Genomic DNA, 23983 nt, shown 5'->3' with positions numbered 1-23983 from the left:
CTACGAACTTTTGGATGACCACCACTAGTTACCATCACTCTCATTTCAAACTCTTCTATTGACTAAAAAATCACTATGCTAATAGCAGAATTTGTTCATCTTCTTAGATAGGTATGCATCCACTTCTGTCTTGAAACTATTTATGGTAGGTGCGTTTACTGCAGATGATGGGAGCTTATTCCAGGTATCTACCACTCTGTATGAAAAGCTGTATTTGCGGATATCTAGACGTGCAAATTTCTTGTGTATTCAAGATTATGGCCTCTTAACTCTTTATCAACCTCCTTCATCTCAAACAATGTACTCTTGGACATGTCATTTATGCCATGCATAATCTTGTACACCTGAATCATATCGCCCCTTAATCTCCGATATGCAAGAGTTGGTAGATTGAGTCTTTGAAGTCTCATTTCATATGGAAGCTCACGAAAAGATGGAATCATTTTTGTGGCACGCCTCTGGACTTTCTCAATGGCAGTGATATCTTTTTGCAAGAAAGGACTCCAGACACAGTTGGCGTACTCCAGATGAGGCCTCACTAGAGTTTTGTAGAGAGGCCTAAACATATCTTCGTCCATGTAATCAAAAGTGCGCTTGATAAGACCTACTATCCTATTTGCCTTGTTGCTTATGGTTCCAACATGCTTGCTGAATTTTAGCGTTGGATCAAATATCACTCCTAGGTCTTTTTCTTCTGCTCTAACTTTGAGGTCCTGTCTACTTGTCCCACTCCCCATGTTGTAAGTAACAGGGCTTCCTTGTCTGCCAAAATGGATAATTCCACACTTGTCCACATGTGAGAGGAAGGGGAACGTGTTTGGAGGAGTTGCCTTTCTTGAGGACTACATGCCCACGGAAAAGAAATATAACGATGACAATCTCAAGGTAAGTTCATTTTAATCATATTAATGCTATTGCAATTCAAGAATAACAAATACAATCGCGATGATGGTCATCTAATACTGAAATGATTTCCTGGATCTAAGAAGTTTTAATATCCTGAATTCCTGATTATCACATATTAAATGAAGAACTATTACTATCATGCATATTCAAGATGACATCATATGGGTTAAATTTGATGATGATTCCATTGGCTCTAAAGCTTAATTGGAAAATAGGAACCAGTGGGAAGAGAAGATCATCGTTAGTTTCCATGATCCTTTATACCCATGAGCCTTTGTGATTGCCATGATATCACATGATATGTTGTTATCAATCAGTTGTCAGAAGGAACAGTGTTCAAAATATTCAAAATGGCGTTTGTTGTGGACAGAAATATTCAGGCGGACATACTGTAAGACAATAATGTTTTACTTCATAAGGGCTGCAAGTAAATTTTGCAAATTATGCAGGAGTAGAATTTCAAATATGCCATGTTTCATTGCCTACTGTAGTTGGGAGTTATGCGCAACCTTTGCACACCAGAACATGGTTATGATAAAGACGGAAAATATTTTAATACTCCAAAAGTGATCTCAGTTGATTCGAGTTGTATTCTCAGAGTAAGTAGGCATATTTTTTCTCCATGATCATCCTTTTATCTTTCAGTGCCAAATGATGCAGAAGGGCGTGATCAAATCATCAACTGGTTAGAGCGGCACTTTGGAGTACACACTGGCGGTGTTCAGCCATATATAGAAGTAAAGATGATGACATTTCACAAGAACTACTCCAGGGGAACAAATGATAGATTGCATATTGAATATTCTGAATACAATGGTAATGATATGGAGGATATGACTTCAGACGATGTCATGGATGTTTATGAGAAGATGGCGCATATCACAAAGGTGGACATAGATGTGAGCAAACACTGTGTACTTGCTCATGGATGTATGATAATGCAGTTTGTATGTATTTCTTTCTTATACTATTATAGATTCCATCTACTATTCCAAGTGAGTACAGAAAACAGTTATTAATGGAATCATTGGAGGATATGACTTCAGACGATGTCATGGATGTTTATGAGAAGATGGCGCATATCACAAAGGTGGACATAGATGTGAGCAAACACTGTGTACTTGCTCATGGATGTATGATAATGCAGTTTGTATGTATTTCTTTCTTATACTATTATAGATTCCATCTACTATTCCAAGTGAGTACAGAAAACAGTTATTAATGGAATCATTGGAGGATATGACTTCAGACATTGTCATGGATGTTTATGAGAAGATGGCACATATCACAAAGGTGGACACAGATGAGAGCAAACACTGTGTACTTGCTCCTCCAACATTTTGTCATTTCATGTATGTATGATAATGCAGTTTGTATGTATTTCTTTCTTATACTATTATAGATTCCATCTACTATTCCAAGTGAGTACAGAAAACAGTTATTAATGGAATCATTGGAGGATATGACTTCAGACATTGTCATGGATGTTTATGAGAAGATGGCACATATCACAAAGGTGGACACAGATGAGAGCAAACACTGTGTACTTGCTCCTCCAACATTTTGTCATTTCATGTATGTATGATAATGCAGTTTGTATGTATTTCTTTCTTATACTATTATAGATTCCATCTACTATTCCAAGTGAGTACAGAAAACAGTTATTAATGGAATCATTGGAGGATATGACTTCAGACGATGTCATGGATGTTTATGAGAAGATGGCGCATATCACAAAGGTGGACATAGATGAGAGCAAACACTGTGTACTTGCTCCTCCAACATTTTGTCATTTCATGTATGTATGATAATGCAGTTTGTATGTATTTCTTTCTTATACTATTATAGATTCCATCTACTATTCCAAGTGAGTACAGAAAACAGTTATTAATGGAAATCATTGGAGGATATGACTTCAGACGATGTCATGGATGTTTATGAGAAGATGGCGCATATCACAAAGGTGGACATAGATGTGAGCAAACACTGTGTACTTGCTCAGGGATGTATGATAATGCAGTTTGTATGTATTTCTTTCTTATACTATTATAGATTCCATCTACTATTCCAAGTGAGTACAGAAAACAGTTATTAATGGAAATCATTGGAGGATATGACTTCAGACATTGTCATGGATGTTTATAAGAAGATGGCGCATATCACAAAGGTGGACAGATGTGAGCAAACACTGTGTACTTGCTCCTCCAACATTTTGTCATTTCATGTATGTATGATAATGCAGTTTGCATGTATTTCTTTCTTAAAACTATTATAGATTCCATCTATTATTCCAAGTGAGCACAGAAAACAGTTATTAATGGAATCATGTCACAGATGTTTATGAGAAGATGGCTCATATCACAAATTGTGGAAAGAAATGTGAGCAAACACACACCTCCAACAGGGAGATGCCTAAACTGTGAAAGGAATCTCTAGCTGTATACAACCAACAGTAGGTTCTTTTCCTTGGGTGGAATGAAACAAGTAAAGAAAATAAGCAAGTTATGTTCCAAGTTGCAGAATTACTAAAAAAACAAAAACTTTGTATTAGCCAAGTACCATAATATTTTGGCTGTTCCAGCAACTGCCTTGCCCCAAATGTAACAGTTTTCACAAAAATGCAATTTTCTGGAAAGCGGGTTAACATTTTACAATTTTCTTTAGCATTTATTTTAAGGACATTACTCACACTATGATCAAATATTTTTGGCACAATCAGGGAAAATTAACATGGCTTTTTTGTGTTGTGAAGAAAATGGCTCATAAATCCCATTGACTTTGTGTACAAAAGTTCATTGACCGGTAGCACCCCCTAAACTTTTCTGAATTTTTTCACATTTTGCAGGTATGATTTTATTATCAAAATGAACAAAATGAGGGGGTGTCCCGTTGAAAAATACCAATTTCATTTTTTGTGAATCACCCTAATGTATGAGTCAAGATAGAGGGTAAACACAGTCAAGAAAAGGGGCAGCCATTCACCCTTGAAGTTCAGGATTTGGCAAAGCAGTTAGCGTTGAACAGCGACAGCAACTCAGAAGCAGATAGTCCAAGTATTAACTGAGGTGAGTGTGTTGATGGATCTTGCTGAAAACTATTCATTTGTCTGCCAAGATGCAATTCCAGGGTTTCAATGGGAAACGGAGCATACGACCCTGCACTCATTTATGGTCTACTACAAGGAAGAAGATGGAGGGGACTTAAAATGTTTCAGTGTATGTCAGTGATGACACAGACCATGCAGCTACTTCATTACACGAATTCATCACTGAATTGGTGGAATATTTGAAACATCAGTTCCCCAACTTATCCATCTTCAGTGATGGAGCTGATGGGCAGTACAAGAACTGTAAAAATCTGTTAAACTTGTGTTTTCATGAGCATGATTTTGGTGTTCAGGTACAGTGGAATTTTTTTGCCACATCTCATGGGAAAAGTCCATGTGATGTCATTGGAGACGCTGTAAAACGACTTGTGATGAGAGCAAGTCTTCAGACAGTCACAGAAAACCATATCCTGTCACCCAAAGATCTATGATTGGGTATCAGCCAACACAGTAAGAGTACTCTTCATCTTTGTCTCTTCAGATGAAATTGAGCATCATAAAGCCAAAATTAAGGAAAGGGTGTGTTTAATGCAAAGACAAACTCAGGAAGTGAATATACAGATTGAAATAAACAAACAAACAATAATACCAAAACAGGCAACTCAAAATCTTCAGTAATAGAACACAAGCAAACAAGATAAAACTAAAATGACAAGTTGGTAAAACAATATCATCATTCAATTGTAAATTTCCACTTGGAATAGAAAATAAAGAAATTTCTGCAAGCATTTGCATGTGTAGTAAAACAATGTGAGCCTTGATGCAATATTTGGATTGAAAAGATGGTAGAAATGCAAGGGATTTCCTGATTCACCAAAGCATGGACAGTGATCCTTCCAGGACCAAAAAGTTGTTGACCAGTACATGAAAGAATTACAAGCTAGGAGAAAACTTTCCAAAGATATACGCGAGTGTAATTCACTTCAAGCTGCAGATGTTTTGAGAGCCAAGATAAAATCCTCACAAGGTATATTTGGAGCCATTTGAAGACACAAGATCCCAAAGAGATTTTTTAAAGGTGTCAAGGCTGCAACAAAGACATCTGTGAATGTCACTGGCGATAACAAATTCAAATTCAGTTCAAAGTCGCATTTCAGATTTTCTGAGAAAAGTGTGCACTGGCATTGATTGCGATATGTGTGGTGGAAGACCGCAAAAAAACATTTTCTTCAAGAATAGAAAGCAGCCCTGACATTTTAGTAATTATTATTTAATCAGACTTCTATCTTAATTATTTAATCAGACTTCTATCATTTTCTTCAAGAATAGAAAGCAGCCCTGGCAATTTAGTAATTCAACTAATCCGATTTGATAATCAATGTAACAAAAGCAGAAACATTTTCTTCAAGAATAGAAAGCAGCCCTGACATTTTAGTAATTCAACTAATCCGATTTGATAATCAATGTAACAATACCAGAAACATTTTCTTCAAGAATAGAAAGCAGCTCTGGCAATTTAGTAATTCAACTAATCCGATTTGATAATCAATGTAACAAAAGCAGAAACATTTTCTTCAAGAATAGAAAGCAGGCCTGGCAATTTAGTAATTCAACTAATCCGATTTGATAATCAATGTAACAAAACCAGAAAGAGCATCTGAATTAACAAAACAATATTACCACATGAAGGGATGTGGACTTTTGCGAGTATTAGCACTCACAAGCCCAGACAGGATGATGACCCGGTTCTTGAGAGGAAGGTTCAGCAACGACTCACAATGAATCCTCTGGCTGTTGATGTCTGTCTGGAGGAGGGTTACCTAATGTGTAAGACAGAAGATGGGCCACGCCCATTTACCATGAGGCCAGATTTGAACAGGGAGCAATTTTGTCATTGTGGGATCAAATACTGGAGTGAGGAATACCCAGAGGGCATCATCTCAGCATAGTCATCTAACTAATGCGTATCTTCAGCATGGCATTGCCAAGTATATGGTATGTGACAGAGAGTGCCTTAATCGCAACAGTGCCTGCACCATACCTTATTCCGGTGTTCAAGATGCGATTCACTTATTTTCAAGGCAAACAGCGGATGGGGATGAAATTGGATGGGACTTCATTAATGCTGCTTCTACAACTCGGCTATCCATCACTGCATATTGCATTGTTAGTAAACAGTATTAATATTCTGAATGTCACCAGTAGGTCTACTTTTACCGATTTCTTATTTTGCAAAACAAAAACACATAGTGTGACAAATTGAAGGATGAACTGGGCTGTGAGGTGGCTGTCCTATCAGCGAGCCCGGTGTTTGGGTACACATATGCAGGCACCGACATTGGACGGCAATTTGCAGAAAAGAACAATTTTAAAGTGATGACTGATTTTTGGATGGCAGTTGGTGGGCAGAAGGAAGGTATGTTAAAATGTCAATTCAAGATGTTTGAATCTGCACAGCCTTCATATAATGAGGCTAGATAGCCCCTTACCACTCAACAGTGGCGTCCGCATGCGCACGGATGCAGGTTTCCAAAAGTGTGTGGGGGGGGGGGCAATAACAAATTCAAATTCAGCTCAAAGTTGCATTACAAATTGTCTGATGAAGTGCTCCATTTTGTCCGTGTTCAAGATGTTAAAGAAGTTATCAAGCAGATCGTAAACGAAATGAGAATAGCTGGTGAACTGATCTATTTAGACAACCTGGAACATGACCATCTTTGGCTACATGCTGCAGCAGATAAGGGAGGCAAATTGACCAAACTCATCCTTCAAGTTATCAACCAAAACAAAAGACATTCCATGGATTTGGCAAAGCTCATCGGGTATTTCGAGGGAAAAGACAATCGTGTAAACCTAGAAGCTGTATTTGGGCCTATTCTGCGTGACTACAGGAGTGTGCTGTCAACATCTCTGACCTTCCAACTAGGAAGACCTGCTGCACCACTCAACCCCCGGCATGATTCATCAATATGATCCCAATTGTGATGGTAAGTAAATAAAGTACCGTACATGTACCACAATTTAAATTAATCGTTGTGTTGCCCTTGGGATGTATAAATTAATTTTGTGGTGCTCGTATACACCCTGTAGAATTTTAGGGATTTAATCAAACAAGTAAAAAAGTGCTGGTAAGGCGACAAAAAGAAACGGGGCCCAACCGACCCAGATTTTGCATTATTGGAGATATTTTTGTTTACTTAATTTGCTTTCATGTAAAATCAGCCACCTTTTGGAATCATGCAAATACAATTGATATTCAAAATCGTTTCCTGAAGGTAGAAAACAGATTAAAAGTAGAAGAGTTTATTTCTTGGTATGATATTATATCATTGAATAGCAAACCAGACAGACATGCACGGAAATTAATTGAGCAAGCTTTATCACCAACCATATACCATCCTGGGTGGTTAACAACAAATTTTATCAATATGTACACTGCTTCACTGGTAGAACTGGCATAGACATAGAAATTCTACATGAATTGGCTGCTGATGAAATGGGTTTCGACAATATGCGAGAACAACAGGATGTAAGTGAATATTTTACAAGCTCATTTTGTCATTTTTTGGAAGATTCTTCTCACAACACATCATTATGCAAAGAAAATACAAGGTGTCAAGCTTGCAACAAAACAAATACCAGACCCAGTTTGGCGACTATTTATTTTCCGATCAGAACTAACAGAGTATAGCCATTGCTCATTGCCTAGGATCCTTTGATGGTATTTTCCTTATGGACTATTTAGTGAACAAGAAGAAAATTAGTCCCGATATGAAATACTGTCGATAAGCCTGCCCACGCGACAAATTGAAATAATAGACAGTTATAACTGAGCATGGCACTGAGCAAATTTCCTAAAACATTAGGGCTGGAAGAACTAAAAAAAAGATAAATTCACCGCACAAACTGAACATGCCTGAAAATCAAGATAATTAGGTTCTTGATTTTTCGGAGGCTTAATATTTCAATCCAGATGCTATGAGTGTACCAGCTAGAGCTGAGTTTCCTGAATGGCATTCCAAAGAAAAGACCAAAAATGATAAGTATGACTTGAAAAAAGAGATGATTGAATATTGCAAGCCAGATGTGCAGATACTAAAAAGACGGTTTCATAGCCTTTTGGCAAATCTTTATGAATGTAACCAAGCAAGCAAGCAAAATTCCAGGTGATAAGGGAGAGGACCCCTTTAGATATTCTTTAACTATAGCTAGTGTGTGTAATAGGATTTCAAGGAAATATTTTCTAGATGCCAATGTCAGACATTTCAAAAAATACGTATCAAAATCAGTGAAAACAAATTTCCAAAAATATCATGAAACATATATGCCTTGAATATGTTTTTCAATTATTTTATACTTTTCTTTCTTCTTCTTCTTTTTCCCATGCAGAGGCTGTAATGAAGACTATGCTGTAATGAAGTCTATACTTAGTGCAACCAAACAAGAAGCAAGAAAATGTATCGGAAAGTGGCTTGCACAGGCTGGGGACCGGGATGGTGGAAGGGCAGCTAGACAGCCTAATCATGAATAATATTGGAAGCGTATTTGGCAGGTTGTACACCGACATGAACACTAAAGAACTTTTATAGTTACCATTTACAGTAGAGATGGGCAATAGAGAGTCATATCTTAGACAGTGTCAGAAAAAACATTTAAAATAGCCACCAGGGGGAAATATTCAACTTGCTATTATTGATGTTTGTTTTTAATGAATGCGTAAATGCAGCGTCCACGCAGTGATCCCGACGCGAGCGTAAACTCAAAGATCAATACGTGCTAAGCCGTCCAATCATGGGTCAAGTTCACGGTTGTCATGCTTTGTTGTCAACATTGTGTCTTCCGCAGCTGACGCTCATGAATTTGAGTACGCGTTCAAAAAATACATCCGGCAATAATAGTTTTTGAACTTTTTTCGATTTTTTTGACATGAGGGGCGTTTGATGCACCCAAGTGCGCAATGGCATATTGATTGCGATGTGTGTGATGAAAAACAGCAAAAAAACATTTACCTCAACAATAGAAAGCAGCCCTGAAATTTTAGTAATTAATCTGATTTGATAATCAATGTAACAAAACCAGAAAGAGCATTTCAGTTAACAAAACAATATTACCACATGATTTTTCCTTCTACACCCTGAAATCAGTGATCCAGCATACAGGGAAACATTACTTAAGTGGTGAAACATTCATACAAATTAATGATGATATTGTGACAGAACAAATATTTGACAATGCTGTTTTAAGAGATGGGTATCTGTTAGTGTATAAAAAATGTAATCTTAATACACTGAAAAGTAACTGGGAACATTTACCTGACAGCAGTAAATTGATTGATATTAATATAAAAAATTATGGAATCATGCTAATACAATTGATATTCAAAATCGTTTCCTGAAAGTAGAAGAGTTCATTTCTTGGTATGATATTATATCATTGAATAGCAAACCAGACAGACACGCACACAAATTAATTGAGCAAGCTTTATCACCAATATCCCATCCTGGGTGGTTAACAACAAATTTTATCAATATGTACACTGCTTTACTGGTAGAACTGGCAAACCAACCAAATTTAGACAGACATAGAAATTCTACATGAATTGGCTGCTGATGAAATGGATTTAGACAATATGCACAATCAACAGGATGTAAGTGAATTTTTTTACAAGCTCATTTTGTTATTTTTTGGAAGATTCTTCTCACAACACATCATTATGCAAAGAAAATACAAGGTGTCAAGGTTCCAACAAAACAAATACCAGACCCAGTTTTGCGACTATTTATTTTCCGATCAGAATGAGCAGAGTATAGCCATTGCTCATTGGTATTTTCCTTATGGACTATTTAGTGAACAAGAAGAAAATTAGTCCCGATATGATCTATAGGGGGGGGGCCTAAAAATACTGTCGATAAGCCTGCCCACACGACAAATTGAAACAATAGACAGTTATAACTGAGCATGGCATGAGCATGGCACTGAGCAAATTTCCTAAAACATTAGGGCTGGAAGAACTAAAAAAAAAAAAAAAGATATTCACCGCATAAACTGAACATGCCTGAAAATCAAGATAATGATTTTCCAGAGGCTCAATATTTCAATCCAGATGCTATGAGTGTACCAGCTAGAGCTGAGTTTCCTGAATGGCATTCCAAAGAAAAGACCAAAAATGATAAGTATGACTTGAAAAAAGAGATGATTGAATATTGCAAGCCAGATGTGCAGATACTAAAAAGACGGTTTCATAGCCTTTTGGCAAATCTTTATGAATGTAACCAAGCAGCCCAGCAAAATTCCAGGTGATAAGGGATAGGACCCCTTTAGATATTCTTTAACTATAGCTAGCATGTGTAATAGGATTTGGCGGAAATATTTTCTAGATGTCAATGCCATAGGCATTATTCCCCCCATGGGTATATGAAGAGCACGCAACAATCTGGTAAGGCGCTTAACTAGAAAACAACAGTGGGTGAAATGTGTCTCCATTATGGTAAAGGTAAGGAAGAGGTAAAGGCGGGTCTGTTATGTGTCCGAGGATGACCTATGTATTGGCATTGGCGTAAACAAATTCCAAGTTCAGTTCAAAGTTGAATTTCAGATGCTGGACAGTACATGGAGCAAAGGGAACAAGTATATCCATGAAGATAACTGCCAATCGCGTAAGTGTTAGTACAAATATATAACCATGAGTCAGTGAGCGACTTCCAGATGATGAACTACAAAGGTCAAAGGAAGATCAGAAGTTTCTCGACATGGTCTCAAGCACTATAAGTCATGTGGACAGTCATTATGAAATAGGACTACCACTTAGAAATGAGGTGTCACTCCCTAACAACAGGCTTCTAGCAGAGCAGCGGACTGCCCATTTGAAAAGAAAGCTACATAAGGGGGAAGAATTCAGAAGCGAATACCATGCCTTCATTAATGGTATGCTGGATAAGAAATGACCATTGGCATTGATCGTGGTATGTGTGGTGAAAGACAGCAGATAAACATTTTTTCAACAACAGAAACCAGCTCTGACATTTTAGTAATAATCCAATTTGACAATCAATGTAACAAAACCAGAAAGAGCACATCAATTAACAACAATAATATTACCACATGATTTATCAGTGGTCCAGCATAGAGGGAAAGCATTGCAATCTGGTCATTATGTAACATACTTAATGTGACATACAGATTAATGATCATTTGACAATGCTGTTTCCTGAATTCAGTGACAGAATTGACTCTGGAACATCATTTGTTAAGCAGACTACTCCTGAAACCTGCAAGTCATCCTTACTAATGGACAGTGATGAAGAAGATATAATTCCACTCCCTTTACCAGTTACATCTACTCCAAAGGCAGAACAGTCCTCCCTTGTTTCAGTTGGAATACAAAACCACCACGGTACCTGCACACTGCGATGCTTCTTGTCAGACAGACATCTGCCCTGTCTCAACATCAACTGTTTTAACAGAGACTATTATGAACACTACTGCAACAGAAATACATGCATGTGACCCCGGTGAAATTTGTGAATCGTTTTAACCATATGTTTGAACAGATATGGATACAGACCATGAAGGAATTAGAAAAGGCCTGTGCTTTCTTCATAAAAATGGTACATTCACGCAATGCGTTCAGTTTTTATTTTTATTTAAAAAAAAAGAAAAATAGTCATCACTTTGCTATATGGTCATTTTCATAGTAAAGGGTGTAACTTTTGATTTTTTGGGTCAAAATTTCAAACCACTTAAATATGTTTCTGTTTACTGAAATTATGCATAGAAGCAACTTAAATTCCAGTAAAATAATGATTCAAGGCTTAAACCTTTTGATTTCTAATAAAAAAATTGACATTTCCATAACATTTTGGTTAAAATCTAAGAAAAAATGTATTTTACATAACCTCAGAATACATGTGAAATCCCATTCCAAAGTAAGTCAACAGATATAAGTTAAATTTTATACCATGTTTTGCTATGTTTGTAATTGCAGTTTTGAAAATTTTTAACATCAAGTGTCATTTACAATGGAAATTTCCAAACCTTACACATATTTTTAAAGTTCTAATTGGGTTCCTAAAATAATTTGAATGTCTAACTTCATGTACAAATACTACTTGATGAAAGGAACCTCCCAGCTAAGTTTCACAGAAATTGGAGTTTTATTTTTTAGAATTGGCAATTCAAGCGATTTGTGTTTCGGAGGCTTCAGTTAACAACACAGGTGGTCATAAAAGTAAAATATTTGGCTAACCACTACAAGTTGACATAAAAAAAAAAATAGGTAAAAAATATCACAATTACCAATTTTCATGCTTTGCTTCTAAGTATTGAATTTCAGTTGTGACAAAAATTAAATTATCACAGCAAGTCATTTTTTTTGTTTCGGAGGCTTCATGTTAACAATTGTTAAACATTGCAGAAGTAGTTTTTTGAAAACAACAGTGTTGGGATCATCTAAGCTGTTATTTTCTTGTGTGTATTGAATCAATGATTCTATGCGGCAGATATTGTAGATTTATCACATGTTAATTTTTTCACCCATTTGTTAAGTATGGTGTTTTTTGCATGTGAAGCCTCCGAAACAGGCTTTTTTGGGTATCAGTATATTTTTCAAACATTAACCATAATGTCAATTTTTTTATTTTATTTATGATATTCTGCACATATCAAGTAATAATTACAATGCAGATCAGTATGAAACACACCAATTTAGATATGCATAGATGATAATTAATCTTATTGTTGTTTCGGAGGCTTCATTTGTTTCGGAGGCTTCAATTGTAAATTTACCTCATAATATTCAGTATAAATATATGTATATTACAGGCACGTACACACTGACAAACCAGGATATTGATGCACTACAACACTATGTAACATCCCTAGCAACATGGTCAGCAAAGAAAGCATTCAAAGCCAGCAACACAAACCCGAGGAAAAATGAGTTTAGTTGCACAGAAAGAGAATCTAAAGGCATACTATTTCTTCCTTTACCGTTGTTAAAGGACATGGAGGCAAGCCAGTTTTTGGTACAATCATGTTTTTTATTAACCTATCAAGGACTGAATTTGACCAACACTTCATGGTAGCAAAGATTCAATGGTTAACCAAGGCTCGTTTTGATACAGATAGCCTGTTATGGTACGTTGATAATCCAAAGGAGATGCGATCAACATCACTCATTCCTGTGGCGAGGCTTTCCATACCACTGGTGACCTCAGAGGATGACAAAAATTGTGGTTCCTTAATGCAAATCATAAAATGCCCCCTAAACACAACAAAATATGAAGGACTGTTTCAGTGACTGAACATAATATTATCATAACCCACTACATATTCCTACCAACTAACTTTCTACCAAGTAGAGACCGATATAACCCCACACATACCCACAGACAGATATATCCTTATGTATAGTGAAGATGCAAGTGGATTCTGTGACATTGCCACTATGTATGCTGCAAAGATATTTTGAAAACTTACTAACATTCCAAAGAAACCCTTGGATAACTTTTACGCTGTGGAAGATTTAATTGACAGATATGTAAAGGCTCTCATTCTCACAGCTGCACTTGACTTCTGATGGGATGAAGGATATCAACTCGCAACCTACCAAACACGTCTTCAACTGCGAAGAGTTCACTAAGGAGGATTACATCGTGCAGAAGGTTGGTGAACTGATCGACCAGTATGCAAACCAACATGAGCCCGATGCGGTGTGTGTTGAGGAGGCCACTAAATGCCCATCTGAAACATGTAATAAGACATACAAAACGAGGAAAGGACTTAGCAAACATCTGAAGGAGAAGCATCCCACTCTGCAGCTAACAAAAGAGCAGAAGGCAACATTTTCAGATTACTGCCGGACAGCTCTTGGGATGTGTCTCCTTGCATAAAAAACACACCTTTTTACTTATTTTGTTGGTCACGCATGCATAAAGACCATTTATGTTAGGTCCCCGGCCCAATGGATTGACGAGGTCAGCACATTCAGTGTCCATTCATTTAACCCACCTACGGAGGCCTGCACCAGTGCAACATGCTAACACACAAAGGAATGAACCCAGCTGTACCCATTGAATGAGTTTACCTGAACCATTCAACACAGCCACCCATGATGGTACTTTATACATACTGGACTTTGAGGCCTGTATGCTGTAGCTGTTGTCAACAGTGTTACCAACACTTGATGCAAAATGCAAAATGCAGCTGTCCATCTAATGCCAAGATGTAAACAGGGTGATGTGAAGACTGTGGAAACTCAAACAGGTCTTGCTACTGAAGTTTCCTTACGCTATAATCATGATGATTGATGGGAAACAAGAATGGAGGTGTGGACACTTACGCCAGAAAGGGACAGGAAATCTCAGGAGAAGAAAACTGTGAGGAGTGAATTGATGGCAAGAATTCTGATGAGTGCCAGGGAGCTGTCAGGAGACCAGAGTATGACGATGAGCCAGCTTCTTGTACCAATGCGTTTTGAAGTACTACTCGGCGCTGGCAAGCAGACCATACTTAACGAAGAACAGCAGCCGATGTCACTGGGGAATAAGATTACCACCTTGCTGCACAAATTCCTGTCACAAAAAGACACCATGGGGATAAAAACATACAATACAGAGCTGTCAACGGAGGCAGATAACGTCAGAAAACTGATGACAAGTGAATGGAACCCGAGGTAAGCTTTACTGCACCACATAAAAAGAGGACAACACCAATATCACACCCTAGAAAACTGTAACCCATTCCCTGGTCAAGTACCAAGATACCTGTTTAAAATGCATTTAAACAGCTATTTTCAGCCATTATAAGTCCAAATGACTTGAAACTTGGCAGAAAGGTGTATTTTAAGTAGATCTAGAGAAGTACAGAGCCCTTTATTATGCTTCAAACAGTTAAATATTGGTGGTTTCAGACTCATTGTTGTTTTAATTTTTCTGAAAAACTTGAATAACTAAGTGTATAAAAATCCAATATGGCCGCCGTTACCATGGCAACGGTGGATGCGGCGAAAAAAAAAAATAGATTTTTGAGTTGAGAATTGTTATAGGTATACACCAGTGATGATTGTTTATCCAAAAAGTCCAAAATAGCCAAAAATGCCTTCTTAGCTAACAGCCCCCTTAACATATGCACAAACACCTGGACAGCCCTTGCTTCCATGTCCACCCCTCTATCAACCCAATTCTAGTCAACATACACCTACACATTTGCACCATCTCAAAATGCAATACCATATATGACATACAACGCTTTGATACCAATACACAACTATGGCAATGCATCCCTCTTGATCACTCCTTCACAAACACCAACATCAGCTATTCATTACAACCAACAACTCCTCATCAGCGGCACTTATTATTTCTTCACCTCTTTCCAATTGTCATCAAAACCATCCGCAAAGGGAAGAAGAACTTCTCGCAGTACAGTGATAAAGAAATGCTGTCTTTCGTCAAGCCACATCAGGCATATTCATGTATTGTTTTTCAAAGTAACATGGATAACACGCAAATGTATAGTACACCAAAAATCTATACTCTATAGCAATCTCAACATTGAGATTGGATGGTTCAAATCCATCTCTAGTTAGTTCTCGGTTTATTATTTTCCTCCCACACTGGCACTCCCTTCACTACTAAAAGACCGCCACCAAAGAACATCACTCCATATAACAAAAGGACGACACCAGTATTACAACTTGGAAACCTGTCAGCCATTCCCTGGTCAAATATCAACAGACCTATCAACCAGGCATACCTACAACAACAGCTATTCACTGACCTTCTTCCATCCATATATCTACACACGGGTATTGGTGGAGACGAACGAAAACAATTATGCGTCTCATCTGAAGCATCTTGGTATCGAATGCAGGTCGCAACAAGTGCGCCTCTCAAATGCGCCCATTATGTGTTGCTCTGGCACGACAATGATTGCTTGGAGCACATTATTGCTCCATGCCTGTATCAAGATGGCTGTCAAGTCCTGGTGGTCATACCTTAGTTACTTAGTCACCCATTGACTTTTGATTTTGATTGTGGATTTTTTTAGTGGCACAGATAGTGTAATCCAGTTGACAGTGCAACTATGATTTTGACGTCACATTACGATGGTCTGATGGAATCTACGCTGTGTGGTATGTTGAGCCAGGCATCATGGGTGCAATATTTTAGTACTAGCTATATAGTGAACATTCACAATATTTTTAATTATTTACAAATCTTATCACATCCCTCATCCTTATTTGGGCGTACCGTTTTTAAATGTAAGATCCCCTAAAACGTGTACTTGGATATTTTGGAAACCAACTGAAAAGAATTAACACATTGAGTGACTCGTTCATTGTAGCCAGCTTTTAGCTGCTATTCACCTTGAAGACTGAAGAAATATACATTTTCTCATATGACATGCAGAGTATATACTATGTGTAAATATATTTTTGTAGATTTTATATAACAAAAGGTGCTTTATTTAACTCATTGCTTTACCTCCTTTTTTACTTCATGCCTAAAGTAGTTGGTAAGTTTGAAAACCACCTTGGAAAAGTTCATATTTCAGAAATAAAAACAGGGTATAGAAATGTATTTAAAATTTTAAATGCTCAACTTAACACGATATTTTTTTCTACATGTATTACAAAAATAAGTGATACCTCATGTTGTACCACTCATTTTTATATATATTTTTTGTAACTTTTTACCTCATGTTTAAAGTTCAGTGTGTGTTTCTAAAATAGCTTGGTAGTGTTAGTGCAGCAGGTAGAGAATATAGAATTATAATCTATATTTTCTATATACTATCTATAATTCTATATAATTTCAAAGAAATATAGCAAGAGACTTGTCACACAGGATTGCATTCGTTAAACCATAGACTTTCTGATTAAAATTTTTGGCAATGCTTGCGCAAAAATGTTGTATGCAGCAAACATGAACATCACAACCAATTGTACACTGGGACGGCTTGTTCACAATGAGTGTGTGGCATGTCATTGTTGTCCAGACAAATCATATATCGAGGTTGCTCTGACTTGATGCACCGTATTGAATGCAGTGTCCACTGCATGGTAGAATATCTGTTCAAATTGCTAGAACTTGATTGGTTGAATATGTTGTGCAGTGTTTTTCGTAAAAGTCATATACTCTAATCATCAGCTATTACCGTACTGACGCGAGTATAAGCCCACCTTCGAGTATAGTCCCACCCTAATATTTGGGGAAATTTCCGAATTTGTTATTTCCCCGAGTAAAGTCCCACTGCCAATTTTTAACAGAATGGTTCCGAATTTGACAACCCAAATCATGCAACTTCATTTGCAAAATGACCTCAAAATTATTTTTGTGACTAAAATGGAGCTTAATTTTCATTGCTAGATTATTTATTTACCTTGAAACATCCTCAAAATAGTTCACATATTATTGTAAAGATGATAAAAATTCAACAAAACATCAAGCTTTGTCATCATGTCATTTCTTTCAAAGAAATTGATATATTTTATTAACAATATTCCCAACATTCTATTCAGTGAAGGTAAGGCTAAAATTCCACCCAAAAATATGAGAAAATATGAAGTGAGACTACTTTTTAAAGCTTCTGGTGCAGAATATCGGAGACCTTGACGTGTATTCACTGTTTTGAAAGCTTAAAAATGCACCTTGTTAACTAGCAAATCCCCGTGTAAAGTCCCACCCCCCATTTTCGGTCATTTTTCACCCAAAAAAGGGTGGGACTATACGCGCGTCAATACGGTAATAAGCAAGACACATAATGCCATTGATTGATAATATGAATATAATGTATGTCTTATAAATCACATGATGTTGGTTTTTCTATTTTTATTCACAGGATTGAACAAGACATTAAGAAAAAAGAACCTGAGCTGGGAATAACACAGCGATGGACAGCATCTGACCATAACTATCAGCATCACCATGCAACAGCAAGTAACAGAAAAGAGGAAACAGGAGCTTCTTATCACTATGTGCCAGAATGCACTTCAGTACCAGCGTATACTGTCACTAAAAGGGAAATATGGTGGTGAGTTTGCAATGTTCATGTTTATATCAGCTATAATGATCAAGCTAGAGTATGGCTTAAACCGTTTTAGTCTGCACAATCTTTTTGTGCACCTCACATTGTTATAATGTCACAATTAATTGGTCTGTCCAGCCCTCATGACTACTTCAAACAGAGAAATAAATATTTGCAACCACATCTGCTCAAGCAGTTAAATGATACCAAAATGTACAACTTTTCAACTCAAATCACGAAATGGTGCTCATTGACCTTTGTAAATTTACCTCATAATATTCAGTATAAATATATGTATACTACAGGCACGTACACACTGACAAACCAGGATATTGATGCACTACAACACTATGTAACATCCCTAGCAACATGGTCAGCAAAGAAAGCATTCAAAGCCAGCAACACAAACCCGAGGAAAAATGAGTTTAGTTGCACAGAAAGAGAATCTAAAGGGCATACTATTTCTTCCTTTACATGGAGGCAAGCCAGTTTTTGGTAAAATCATGTTTTTTATTAACCTATCAAGGACTGAATTTGACCAACACTTCATGGTAGCAAAGATTCAATGGTTAACCAAGGCTCGTTTTGATACAGATAGCCTGCTATGGTACGTTGATAATCCAAAGGAGATGCGATCAACATCACTCATTCCTGTGGCGAGGCTTCCTCCACCACTGGTGACCTCAGAGGATGACAAAAAATTGTGGTTCCTTAATGCAAATCATAAAAAGCCCCCTAATGACAACAAAATATGAAGGACTGTTTCAGTGCTTGAACATAATATTATCATAACCCACTACATATTTCTACCAACTAACTTTTTGCCAAGTAGAGACTGATATAACCCCACACATACCCACAGACAGATAGCTCCTTATGTATAGTGAAGATGCAAGTGGATGATGTGACATTGCCACTATGTATGCTGCAAAGATATTTTGGAAACTTACTAACATTCCAAAGAAACCTTTGGATAACTTTACGCTGTGGAAGATTTAATTGCAGATATGTAAAGGCTCTCATTCTCACAGCTGCATTTGACTTCTTTGGGATGAAGGATATCAACTCGCAACCGACCAAACACGTCTTCAACTGCAAAGAGTTCACTAAGGAGGATTACATCGTGCAGAAGGTTGGTGAACTGATTGACCAGTAGGCAAACCAACATGAGCCTGATGAGGTGTGTGTTGAGGAGGCCACTAAATGCGAGGATATCAACTCGCAACCGACCAAACACATCTTCAACTGCGAAGAGTTCACTAAGAAGAATTACATCGTGCAGAAAGGTGGTGAACTGATCAATCCAACATGAGCCTGACGCGTTGCGTGTTGAGGAGGCCATTAAATGCCCCGCTGAAGCATGTAAGAAGACATAAAAAACAAGGAAAGGACTTAACAAACATCTGAAGGAGAAGCATCCCACTCTGCAGCTAACAACAAACAGCAATCAGCAGAACGCAACAATTTCAGATTAGTGCCGGACAGCGCTTGGGATGTACAGACCATTTATGTGAGTGCCCCCCAGCCCAATAGATGGATGAGGGCAGCACAGGGGCACCACTGGCTCTGTCCCGACTTCCCCAATGTATATGTATGTGATGACAAAGAAAATTTGTTGCTTGTGTTAGACATGTACACTGCTTAGGCCAAAAAAAAAATGGTTCGTCTCAAAGCTGACGTATGATTTGTAAAATCACGCGATTTGAAAAAAAAAAAAAAAATAAATGCGGAAATTTTTTTTATTTCAAAATTTTTTTTTTTTTCCCCGAAAAATTCGGCGAAAATCAGATTTTTTTTCTCAAAATAAAAATATCAAAAAACATCGAACATCGCACAGTGCGCCTCCTGGATCAAGAATTTAAAACAGCCTAACTAAAAAGTCACCTACGATGACACTGTTGTAGTCTGAACGACACACCTGCATGCGTATTTAAATCATACTATTTTTTAAGACCGATCCTACAATAAAAAATCTTAATTGTACACCATGTACTCGAGTACTCGCTGAATATTCATCAACATTTTTATGCGTGGCAATATGAATGACTATGACGCATACGATGACGCGTTTGTTTAATTTAAATATTAAATACATGGCGGTATTAATCCTCCCACCCGAAGTCATCATGGATTCAGCGGCAGCATCATCCGAGTTTGTGATCTTGAAAATCAAATTATCCGGTTAAAATAAAGAGAAAGGATGGTTTTTACACAAAACCAAAACTACGACCACACTAAAAGATGTTGCTTTAGAAATACTTAACGGCGAGAATCCATGTGCTCCGATAGCTTGTGTGTTGGAAATGATGGGTATAGACAACACTGGCACTGCTGAATTCGACAGCCACCACACTAATTTTCAATTTTGACACACCATAAAAATATCAAGTTGGAAAAAAATAAATAAATAAATCGCATTTCGCATTTGTTTTCAGATCACTCGTCAGCTTTGAGACAAACCTTTTTTTTTTGGCCTTATCAGTCAGCTGGAACTAGGGACTGTTATGGACTTCATGATGTAGTTTACATTCCAAGTGGATGTACTGGTATCTGACAACCTATGGATGTATCTGTCAATAGGCCATTCAAAAACAACATGTAGCGATTATGGACAGAGTGGTTCAGAACCCACAATGAACGTACCCCAGCTGTGAATTTGAGACAGCTGCATAGCCCAAGTCAAGGTAAGCCTAGCGACAAGCACAGATTAAAGGAGGCCGGCATTCCTCATCGGTTAAAACATAGTGCACATCAAGACACTTGCTGACTGTATTTAAGTTCAAGTTTGCTATCCAACTCGCGTAGATACATTTTTGAATTCTTCTATAAGAACCAATTGCCTAAATTGTGCGAAATCATCTTTGACTTCTTTTGAACTAAGCCACCTGTCAAACATTTGTTCTTTTACTCTAGCAAATTCTACTTAGGTTTGATCTACTTGCTTTATGAATCTCTGAACTTGTGTACAGATGAGAACACACTGGAAGGAGCACTGTGGGTTGGGTTGACAGATGGCGAGCAGATGGAGCGTCTATGGGCATATTTGAGAGAGTTTGCCTACATCTCTAAAGAGATGACACCATCTCATAGAATCGACTTGATAACAGATGGTCTCTTGCTTTACACCAAAAGAAAATTGGTGGATATTGGTAAATGCAGGTTGTAATATGTCATGTAAAGGGAGGTTCTTTCATGAGATCAGGAATTACTTTTTTCCCCTTATGTGTGTGTGTATAATTTCAGATGAGAAATTCCACTTACTGGAAGGAGCACTGTGGGCTGACAGATGGCGAGGAGATGGAGCGTCTATGGGCATATTTGAGAGAGTTTGCCTACATCTCTAAAGAGATGACACCATCTCACAGAATCGACTTGATAACAGATGGTCTCCTGCATTACACAAAAAGAAAATTGGTGGATATTGGTAAATGCAGCAAAAAGGCCTCACAGATGCTTTGGCAGCTTCTGCTGATAGTCACAAGTTACCATCTGTGATAATCTTCAAGGGGCACATGGAAGACGTCCACCTTGTCATAGTTTGAGCTTCATCTAATGGATGTTGTTTGGACCCACCAAGTGTCATGCACATGTGAAGGTTGTTAGCAATTTGACCTTGCATAACCCCGGGTGACTTTCGATGATCCTGAAATGACTTTGGAGAAATGTGGCTGTCCATGTTCACTGTACGCAAGAGGTTTCATGGGGAGACGACAGTTTGTATTAACTGAATTTGTGTATTTTTGTTGTTTTGTAGTGGAAGAAGAGATCCAGAAGCTGGTGAAGTACATTGTTGATACCAACATGTTAGTGGGCAGGTTGCCGTATATCAAGTATTTGGTGGAAGTGGGAGATGTAAGAGAAGGTAAGTGTTGAGTGGCATGAAGGCAATTATTTTGTAGAATTCTCATTGATATCATGTGGCGAAGTTGTTATGTGCACTATATAGTGTTGGATTGTGTAGCAAGCTGAGGACAATGTGGTTTTTGGCTGTTTGTGGACTGACTGTAAGAACAAAGGTTCTATTAAAATCAGGCATGCAGGGTGTTTTGACTGCATGGTTGCCTAGTGTTCATATCCAACACAACCCACGATGAGCATACCCCAGCTGGGAATTTAATCTAAATGAAAAGTGGTGACCTGGGTGTCTCAGGCATGGCGCGATGTCCCCGTGGATACAATCACACACACATTCCTAAGGAAGTTTGAACCATGGACAAAGAGACGCGATGAGAATGCGTCGCAATTACTGCTTATTTTAATGGGTTTAACAGTTTCCAAAATTGTCCAATACAGAACCTGTTAATGATTGATGGGACTCCTATTTTTGCCAATTATGCTGTTAAATACAAAAAAAATGGGTTTACCCAGATATTAAATAATGTAAACTGGAATGAAGGCAGTGGTAGGTTCTGGGGTTTAAGTGTCACTGGATAGTGGAAACACTGAACTTGAACAGTTGATCGACAATTTTAATGTTCAGAATAATGTTTTGAAATCACAAAATCATTGGTACGCTTTACCAAATGCTCTACAGACTGAACTTTTGCTTGACAATGTCTTGCAACAACGTCATCAAGAGAAATTTTCTAAGATGATGATGGACATGGTGCCAATGCAACTGCAGTAGACAGTCATGATCATGAACATTCTCAAAGGGAGCAGCAGCAAAATCAGCAAAAAACAATGAACACTAGCAGCAGCAGCAGCCGCGCTCAAGAATGTGCAGTGTCAGAAGTAATATCCCCTGAGAAAGTTCCTGAAATTGTTAAAGAAGGAGGCAGAGAGAAGAACCCTCAAGATCAAGATGAAGAATGGATCTAACATGTTGAGATTACTCTACGATTATAGATCCCGCCTGGAGAATAAATTTCATCTTGGCAACGTTTCGAGGAGAGAAGAAAGTCCACGTCGGAAAATTTTATACAAATGATAAACAAAAGAGTGTTCCAACTAAGGGTGTAATGCCATCTCTTAAAGAATAGAAAGAAACGACTGATTTTATCACATCCGTAAACACAGAGATTAATACATGGTGAAAATCAGCTGTGAAATATTCAAAATTAATATATATACGAGGGACGGTCAATAAGTTCCCGCAACTATGGTGTATCTCTGCTCATGCATGACTTTGATGAAAGTCTTCTCACAGTACTGACATCTATAATTCTTTTCTCCATCAATCCAAACATGCCTATTCTTGTCAACCCCCGCCCCTTATCTCTGCTCATGCTCGTTCTATTATAGGAACTGCTTCAAGGCACTGGTATCAGAGTGAGATCAAGAGTGCAAAGGCCCCTGATCCTGCCCCTGCATCTGTGTGTCAAGAAGCCCCTGAATCAATCCCACCTCTGGGCCGCCGAAACCCAGCAAGAACTACCTGGCATGCTAGTAGATATACTTATTGATATCTGTGTGAAAATAATGTGTTATCAAACAACATGTGTTGAAAATGTGATTTACTTATCATGGAATTCCTGTGTTTTTTTTTTTTATGCAGATAATGAATCGCCATGACATGGAGAGGCAGAGCAGATGGCTGGGGCACGCCTCGCTCTGAGCGCCGATGTTATGCATGCCGTGGGATCGGTCACGTGGCAGCTGACTGCCCCTCACCAAAGCCACGACCCGCATACAAGCCCCGTGTTGGCAGCAGACCAAACCCCTATGTAACAGACTTGAAACGAAGGTTACAGCAGCGGGAAGCGCAGATCAAAAGACTAAAGGGATGTGAAGAGGAGACGGAAGAAGAGTTATTTGCCAGGTTGGTAAGGAAGTATAGAGTAGTGCCAGAGGTTGAAAGGAAGACGACAGACTGTGTGGAGGATAAAAGAGTGGTACAGAAGGAAAAGAAGGAGGACGACAGTGGGGGTGACAGCGATAGTAGTAGTTCAAGTAGCAGCAGCAGTAGCAGTGACAGTGAGAGCGAAAGCGAAGACGAAAGTAAAAGTAGAGCAAGGGTCCAAAAAGTGTAGGTGGAAATATGTTTCTGATAGATGGAAAAAC

At 38.0% G+C, this 23983-nt stretch overlaps 1 protein-coding gene across 1 annotated transcript; it reads right to left on the bottom strand.

Annotated features, from left to right (window-relative positions):
* Positions 1–224: 224 nt before the first annotated feature.
* On the bottom strand, positions 225–737 carry LOC140163779 (uncharacterized). The gene has a single exon (XM_072187095.1). It carries the CDS (start codon positions 735–737, stop codon positions 225–227), a length of 513 nt encoding a protein of 170 aa, XP_072043196.1.
* Positions 738–23983: the final 23246 nt, after the last annotated feature.

This window comes from Amphiura filiformis, chromosome 11 (assembly GCF_039555335.1).
Source record: "Amphiura filiformis chromosome 11, Afil_fr2py, whole genome shotgun sequence".
NCBI classification, from domain to species: Eukaryota; Metazoa; Echinodermata; class Ophiuroidea; order Amphilepidida; family Amphiuridae; genus Amphiura; species Amphiura filiformis.
Note: the sequence above shows the minus strand (reverse complement) of the source record. Positions and strands in the feature narration are given on the sequence as shown.

Bases quoted from the DNA above. Each gene is read 5' to 3' on its own strand.
- LOC140163779 (XM_072187095.1), bottom strand. From the start codon at position 737: ATGGGGAGTGGGACAAGTAGACAGGACCTCAAAGTTAGAGCAGAAGAA.